The sequence below is a fragment of the Raphanus sativus genome, chromosome 6, assembly GCF_000801105.2.
Source record: "Raphanus sativus cultivar WK10039 chromosome 6, ASM80110v3, whole genome shotgun sequence".
Classification (NCBI taxonomy): Eukaryota; Viridiplantae; Streptophyta; class Magnoliopsida; order Brassicales; family Brassicaceae; genus Raphanus; species Raphanus sativus.
In genome coordinates, this window is record NC_079516.1 from 33884989 (window position 1) to 33893961 (window position 8973).

An 8973-nucleotide genomic window follows, 5' to 3' on the forward strand; every position below is an offset into this window, starting at 1 on the left:
ATAATTGAATGTGCGTGCCACAAAAGGAAAGAGATATCATGCAACAATACGATAATTAGCTAAAAAGAAGTCTTAGGATCCAAACATTAACTATATATACTTTGACATGATTATGGACTTTGAATTTTTACAACAAAACAGGCAATATAAATATTACATGTATAGAAACAAAATCTTCTGTAATATTTATCATAAATGTCATTTAGCCGAGTTGATAAAATTAGGTTTTACGGAGAGCATGCTAAGTTGATCATATATATATATCCTATTGCGTACTCACTCAATCTCTTTTCAGTCTAAGAGAAATGAACGAAAAAATGTGTTCTAAGCGTATGCTCATACCTCGAACCATGTTTGTTAACACTTTCCTCCATCAATTGAATCCCTCCATCCGTGCACCTGCAGTGTGTGTTACCGTTGTAAGCAAGCGGTGTACCATTACTGTTCGTACACTGTTAAAAAAATCAGATATGGTTTTTGTCGATCAGAAAGTAAGCGAACTTTCACAAAGCAGTTATAATTTTTGTATTGCTATATATATAGTATGACATTTAGTATTCGTTTTATAATTCTGCTCCGATTACCTTGATCTAACAATCTATATATTTTATTGGACTGCTCTGATTACCTTGATCTAACTAATATATTTTATTATTTTTAAACAGGGATCTACAATACAAGCTACTCTATATGAAAATTTGGAATCATCAAATATCTCCATGGATGAAGGTGATTGGTTTGAAATCAAGAATTTCAAAGTGGTTCCTGCTTCTGCTTTGACAAGGTTGAGCAGGCACAAATACCAAATTGAGATGTCAGCTTCTTCGTTGATTGGTAAAATTCAACCTAAAACACATTGCAACTACTATTGTTTTCAAAGGTTTCGCAATGTCTTACGTGGGTTTGCACATCCGAAGTACTGTATAGGTATGAGCATTTTCGGTTTTATTTTCTCATTTATATCAATTGATTTTGATGTATTCAGCAATATTCTTACTTAAGTAAAATTTCCATTTTTTAAAATTTGTTTTCAGATCTGTATGGAGCTTTGGTTGGGGTTGGCGATCTTGTGCCATTTCAAGATGAAGCTACTGGTGGGATAAACCATAAAATAACTTTCTCTTTGATCGACATTGAGTAAGTTTATGACGTTACTCACATTCTGTATACTTTAGTTTTTAGCTCATATATTACTTTCACCTGTTTTATCTATTTCTTTGCTCTAAATTTAGGTTTGATGAATTAAAGTGTGTGGCTTATGGAAATAAGGCTATAGAGTTTTATCAAAAATGGAACTCTTCTGTTACTGCCGTAAAACTATGTGTTCTGAATTTCTGGTGTATTGAATGGGGTGAAGGTAACTGCAGTTGGTTAGAGTAAACTATTTTTTTTTGTTAAAATGTTCACTGCTATTGATAAATACCATTGGTTATTATACTTAGGTCGAATCAAACATGTCACTAACCTTGAAGAGTTTTCAAAAATCTTGATTGAGCCCGAAATTCCCGAAATCCAGGCGTTTCGTATGAGGTACTTTAGGATTACAGGTTTCTTAAAAATGGAAGTATGATCGTGTATAGGATTTGTTCACTAAATTATATATACTCTGTTATCTATTACTTTTCAGGATTCCAAGGAACCCATATTGAAACTGAAGGAACTTACTCGGATTTTCAGGATTGTGTTTGGAGAATTTATAAGTAGAGGCTTCACTTTTTATTATTAAAGTGCTTTCAAGTTGTTTTCGTCTTTGAACTTTGGTTTTTGATCTTATGTTGTGTTTCCGTTGATTTGTGTTATGTGTTTTGAATTTTTATATTAATATGAAGCCTCCACGTTTTAAGTACTGTTATTACTTACTGTCAACGTCTATTTATTCACGAATATTCAGAAACTAAAATGAGAGCTTTAGGTGGTTATGAAGCCACGGGGATTTACCTGTGAGGTTAAGTCCATTGTTTGAGCCGGATTCAGTAGCATAAATCATCTTCTTCGTCATTTCAAACTTTTAAGGTTTCTATTATCAATTTGACATAACAAAGACAGGAATACTATAAAAAAACAATAGAGAACTTGGGAAGTGATTAAAGAGGCATGGATACACATCACCTTTACTCCTCCTTGCATTATTCTCAGGCAAAGAACAAGTTGTAGAATCCATCATGATGGTTTATGCGACTTCCTTATCTGAGTCTGACAGAAACACCATTTTTAAGCATGTTAATCACAAAATGAAAAATGCTGATTTGAGTGCAGTAAAATGGAAGTCAATTAGTATCATTAATTAGATATAGTTAATATTCTTAATAAGGAAGTCGATGTGGAGTTTCCTATAATACAAGCCTAATTAACATGCTTACCATGACAGAGCCTAATCAAATAATATTAGTTTCCGTAAACTCCTTATGACCATATAGTCAATACAATTAGTCAATAGTAATGCCTTAGCTTGGCTAGAAACTTTTAATAATTCTGGAAGAACAGAAATCAAGTTCGTCAATATGAACACAACTAATAAGAAAAAAAAGTACGAGAATGCAGAACCTAATACAGATGCAAAGAGAAGAAAGCAAGGTATTCATGTAATGTGACTTTTATTTTGCGTTGTTGATTATGTTATTTTTTGGATTGATTTTGGTTGCAATTTTTTATTCATGAAGGTATAAGCATGCGTGAAGACATAAGCGTGAGTGGAGTCGGGATCCCAAATGTTTTACATGACATAACAAATTTCAGACCCAATGTCACAAAAGATGCAAGAACAGAAAGGCGTCTCAAATTGCTTCACAAACGTAATAAAATGGATTCAGGAATCACAGAGGTTACTCAATCGGAGATTGTAGCAGACACAATAACAGAAAAAAACAGCCAATTTGAAGGTTAAACCAACTTACTATACCGTGAGTTTTGACCTCTCTAATGTTATTAACATCATTATTAATGTTTTCGACAATATAGATCAACCTCAATCTGCCAAAAATAAGAGGAAACGCTGCGAAATATCGCTCGGGGGAAGTTCGTCCAGTGTAAAAAAACACTCGCGGAATATCACTCTTTCTAATTATAAGGAGATTACAAACTCCGAGAATAACAGTTCTCAGGCAAGCTACAGTTATTCCAGTTTAACATTTCAGCCTACCCTCAAAAGAAGTTATACTGGTGTTGAATCCTCAGGAGCTGTCTCTATTATCGATACAGTTCTTACATCTACACCCATACCTCTGGACTCTGATTCATCAGGTTACTTCTTAGCTATATAATCTATAGTTTCAATGACATCAGTGGTGTTCCTATTGTTATTACATGTTATTTTAGAAATTTTATTCACGTTAATGTTTACAGTTATAAAGTTTTGAGCTTATTACGCGTGTTAATATCTTATTGTAATTTCAGATAGTGGGGATGATTTATGGGATTGTTCAAGTAATGAAGGTGGAGAGTTTCTTTCTGATTCCGATACAAGCGAGGAAAACGACTCAGAAGTTAGAGAAAGTGATGCCCATAAAAAATTCTTGCTGGTATCGAAAGCTGAAAGAGCTTTTTCAGAGATGTTGACACGCTTGACGAAGCAAATTCCGCAAAAGCCAACTAAAGCTATAATCTCCAGTAATCCCACTAAAGATAATGGTACGTGTTTAATGAATTCGGCTCAAATAAGGAATACTATATGCATATCGACTGTTTAATAAGTTATTTGATTTAATCTACAATTGATTTTGAACCGCAAATTAAAGGGATTATACGAATTCAGTCTAAAATGTTTGTTTTTTGGTTATTAAATGTGTCATCCAACAGAGATTTTAGGTCGTTCAAAGAACACTATCCTGGCTACAGACTTAAACTCGAGACCTATTGTTTCAAGTAACGAACAAAGAGAAAAAGGTTCGTTTGGTGTTTTTATTACAGCAAATTCACTTCGTTCTACAAGAAAGAAGATCCATATTGACACAATATATGTGTTCCGTTGTGTAATTGTCTTATTTATTGTGTAGATTATAAAGATGATGGTGATCTAACACACGAATGTCCAAAATGTGGAGCTCTTTTTTGGTATAATGAACGTGTTAGTAAGAGCAGGCATGCAAGTATTCCAGTGTTTACCATGTGCTGTATGCGAGGAAAAATCAAGCTTCCACTTCTACAAGAACCACCAGAACTTTTAATGGGTCTGCTAACAAAGGATGATGCTATTAGCAAGCATTACCAACAAAATATTAGACCTTTTAATATGATGTTTTCCTTTACGTCTCTCGGAGGTAAGATTGATAATTCTGTTAATCTGGGTAAAGGTCCTAAGGTTTTTAAGCTACATGGGGAGAATTTCCATTTGATTGGTAGTGTGAAACCTAAACCGAATGAATCTGCTAAGTTCTCCCAGTTATATATCCATGATACAGAAAACGAAGTTCAGAATCGGATATCTGCTTTGAGGTACATTACACAGCTTTTTCGTTATATATTTCTGGCTATGTTATTTGAATTTTGTTGATTCGGGTGTGTTAATGATGGTTATTGATTTATGGCCAGTGGGAGTGCTGAGAAAAGTAAGATTAGAGAAGATCTGGTTGAAGCGCTGATGAACATGCTAAGAGCCTCAAATATTCATGTGAAGACGTTCAGGAATAATATGGACAGGTTCAATGATGATTCAGAAGTTGAAGAATTATCTCTGAAACTTATCAACACTCGAGTTAGAGATGGTCGTGTTTATAATCTACCTACTTCTTCTGAAGTTGCTGCATTAGTGGTTGGAGATTTCCACGAAAATATGGACAAACGTGATATTATTTTGCAAAAGAATTCTGGAAAGCTGAAAAGGATCAGTGAGTTGCATCCTTGCTATCTTCCACTTCAATACCCACTCATATTTCCTTACGGAGAAGATGGATATCGGTTAGGTATCAAAAATGGTTTCACGGGAGTCATCAGAAATAAAAAACCAAATATAAGTATGAGGGAGTTTTTTGCTTATCGGATAATGGTTCGTGAAGTTGGTTCTCAGGCTCTTCTACTTTCACGCCGTTTACTCCAACAGTTTCTGGTGGATGCTTATACTATGATAGAAAGCCATCGTCTTAGGTATATTCGAAAGAATCAGTCAAATTTAAGGACGTTGAAGTTTAGCAAGTTCGTGGCTGCTGCAAATGATGGCAATTCTAACGTGTCTATTGATGGTAACCGTATCATTATTCCTTCGTCATTTACTGGTGGTCCAAGGTACATGCACAAAATGTATTTGGATGCAATGTCAATATGCAAATATTTTGGATTTCCAGATCTCTTTATAACCTTCACATGTAATCCTAAATGGCCTGAGCTGATGAGGTATCTTGAGAAGTACAACCTTAAACCTGAGGACCGACCAGAGTTGTGTTGTAGACTTTTTAAAATTAAGCTAGATAGTTTGATGGATGATCTGACAAAGAAAAATTTGCTCGGGAAGACAGTGTCTGGTACGTTTAAACTAACACCCTCGCTTTTATTATTTAAAAAAGTTGTTTTATTTTATGGTTTTGAAAGAAAGCTCATAGTTTTCTAATTGCTGATTGAGGTGTGAGTAATTTTGTGTTTTAAATATGCTTCTTTTACAGCCATTTATACTATCGAGTTTCAGAAAAGAGGACTTCCACATGCTCATATTTTATTGTTCATGGACTCCAAGCACAAGTTTCCAAATGCTGAAGATATTGATCGGATCATATCTGCTGAAATTCCAGACAAAGCTCAAGAACCAAGATTATATGAAGTTGTGAAAGACATGATGATTCATGGACCATGTGGAAAGGTTAATAGAGATTCTCCGTGTATGCAAGATTGGAAGTGTACTAAATTTTTTCCCAGAAAAAATGTGGAGAAGACTACAGTGGATTCTCAGGGCTATCCTGTTTATAGGAGACGAGATAATGGATCCTTTGTTGAGAAGAGAGGCATTCAGATTGATAATCGTTATGTGGTTCCCTACAACAAAGAGCTGTCACTAATGTACAATGCACATATTAATGTGGAATGGTGTAATCAGTCAAGATCTATTAAGTACTTATTTAAGTACATTAACAAGGGTCAAGACCGTATCACAGGCACGATTACTCAGAAGGCTAATGTTGAGGCTACTACTGTAGGAGACACTTCTACTAACGCCTCAGCTGCAGAAGGACCCACAGTAGCAGTAGAAGGCGATATGGCAGCTGCAGAGGGAGTGGAACCAACTATTGATGAAATTAAGAAGTACTTCGATGCTAGGTATTGAAACTAATTCATATCTGGGAAATATTTTGTGGATGATTCTATGATAATGAACCTTGAATGTTCCTTTCTTCTTTATTTATAGGTACTTATCAGCCTGTGAATCAACATGGAGGATTCTAGCATATCCGACACAATACCGTTCTACACCAGTTGAGTACCTTACTTTTCATCTTGAGGGAGAACAGCCTGTCGTTTACAAAGAGGGTGATACAGTGGAAAGTGTATTGGCTCGAGCACATCTCTCCAAGACCATGTTCTTGGCTTGGTTTGATTGTTGTAAGATGTACCCTGAAGCTAGAGAGTTGACATATGCAGAACTTCCCACCAAGTTTGTATATGATAGTAAGCTGAAGGTTTGGAATCCAAGAAAGAAAGGTTTTGCAATTGGAAGGTTGTCTCCAGTTTCTCCAGGTTCTGGCCAACTATATTATCTTAGAGTATTACTTAACAAGATAAAAGGTCCTAGATCCTATGATGATATCAAGACAGTAAACGGGATTGTTTTACCAAGCTTTGAGGATGCATGTTATGCACTTGGTTTGTTGGATGATGATAAAGAGTACATTGAGGGATTAAAAGAATGTAGTTTTTACGCTTCTGCTGGATCTGTGCGCCACTTATTTGTAAAGATGCTGTTATCTGATTGTTTATCTATGCCCAGATCAGTGTGGGATGCTACGAAAGATATATTATCAGAAGATATCATATTTAATGAGCGTAAGAAGCGTCGAAATCCTGGTTAGTCTTTCTATCCCACGTTTTTCGTTTTTCCATCTACACTAATATTATCTCTTAACAATTTGTTTTTCCTGTTTGTTAGGTCTTATTTTGAGTGAAGATGAAATTCTCAATGCAACGTTGGTACTAATTGAAAAGATATTGCGTTCGAAGAATGGTTCACTGCATAAATGGTCTACAATGCCCAAACCTGTATTTGTCGATGAATCACTGGTAGACAACATGCTTTTACAAGAGGAGCTCAACTATCCAAGAGATGAACTACGAGCTAGGCACGACCAGTGGATAAGACAATTGACTGATGAGCAAAGATCTGTTTATGATGAGATTCTAGGATCTGTCCAGAGTTGTAAAGGTGGAGTATTTTTTGTCTACGGTTTTGGAGGAACAGGGAAAACTTTTTTGTGGAATATTCTTTCAGCTGCAATTCGTTCAAAGGGTGATGTGGTTCTTAATGTTGCATCTAGCGGTATTGCCTCTTTGTTGCTACCAGGGGGGAGGACAGCACATTCCCGGTTTGGGATTCCTATTAACCCAGACCAGTTCTCCACGTGCAATATACAACCTGGTAGTGATCAGGCCGAATTAGTAAAAAGGGCATCACTTATTATTTGGGACGAGGCACCTATGATGAGTAAACATTGCTTTGAAGCCCTTGATCGTACTATATGTGACATTATGAGGACTACTGATGAAAGACCATTTGGTGGGAAGGTTGTCGTTTTCGGTGGCGATTTCAGACAAATACTACCAGTTATTCCTCAAGGAAATCGAGCTGATATTGTGAAGGCCTCTATCAATTCATCATATTTATGGAACCATTGCAAAGTCTTAGAGCTAACAAGGAACATGAGGCTCTTTTCTGAGCCTGATTGTCGAGAAGCTGAGGAGATAAAAGAATTTTCACAGTGGATTTTGAAACTAGGTGATGGAAAGATTAATGAGCCAAACAATGGAGAAACTATGATTGATATTCCTAAAGATCTGCTGGTTACAAGTTGCAAAGATCCTATTGAGGGAATCGTCTCAGCAGTATATGGCAACGATTTCAAAGATTCCAAGGATCCACTGTTCTTCCAGGAAAGAGCTATATTGTCTCCTACCAATGAAGATGTTGATGTTATTAACAATTATATGCTTGATCGTCTGGAAGGTAATTCTCGAGCTTATTTATGTCGCAGGAAAGATAATTTTTGTTGGAAGTTTGTTTTTTCTATCGTGTTTACTCCTATATTAACATATTTTTTGATTTATTTTTTTAGGTGAAGAGAGGATTTATTTGAGCTCTGATAGTATTGATCCAACTGATACGAACTCCAAAGATGATTCTGTCTTCTCTCCAGAATTTCTTAACAGTATCAAAACATCAGGTTTACCTAATCATGCACTAAGACTTAGGATTGGTACACCGGTTATGATATTAAGAAATATCGATCCGTCCGAAGGTTTATGTAATGGGACACGGCTACAGATTACTCAATTGGCGGATCATCTGATTGGAGCGAAAGTAATTACTGGAACTCGAGTTGGTGAGAAGGTGTGGTTACACCGCATTCTGATTACGCCCACAGACTCTAAGCTTCCTTTCAAAATGAGGCGCAGACAGTTTCCTTTAAAAGTTGCATTTGCTATGACCATCAATAAGAGCCAGGGCCAAACGTTAGCCAATGTTGGACTCTATCTACCTAGACCTGTTTTTTCACATGGACAATTGTACGTGGCGGTATCTAGGGTCAAGTCGAGAAAGGGATTGAAGATTTTGATTACTGACAAAGATGGAAAATCTCAACTCTCAACAATGAATGTAGTATTCAAGGAGGTTTTCCAGAATCTGTTTGAAAATCGAGATCAAGCAGGGGTGGAATGCGATGTCTGTTCTATTGGAGGTATGAAGTTACTTTGGTGTTTTTTACTAATTCTACCTTAAATGATTCTCCTAATTTGATAATATAATATGCATATGCAGATTATGAACGAGACATTGAATAA

At 35.9% G+C, this 8973-nt stretch overlaps 1 protein-coding gene across 1 annotated transcript; it reads left to right on the forward strand.

The window, feature by feature from the left end:
* Nucleotides 1-719: 719 nt before the first annotated feature.
* LOC108808281 (uncharacterized) lies at nucleotides 720-8973 on the forward strand. Its single transcript, XM_056987292.1, has 18 exons — nucleotides 720-834; nucleotides 1035-1137; nucleotides 1233-1357; nucleotides 1443-1547; nucleotides 2661-2879; nucleotides 2959-3026; nucleotides 3135-3240; nucleotides 3394-3627; nucleotides 3796-3882; nucleotides 3993-4431; nucleotides 4528-5041; nucleotides 5099-5453; nucleotides 5592-6240; nucleotides 6329-6588; nucleotides 6649-6984; nucleotides 7067-8137; nucleotides 8247-8870; nucleotides 8951-8973. Exons 1-18 carry the CDS (start codon nucleotides 720-722, stop codon nucleotides 8971-8973), a joined length of 5433 nt encoding a protein of 1810 aa, XP_056843272.1.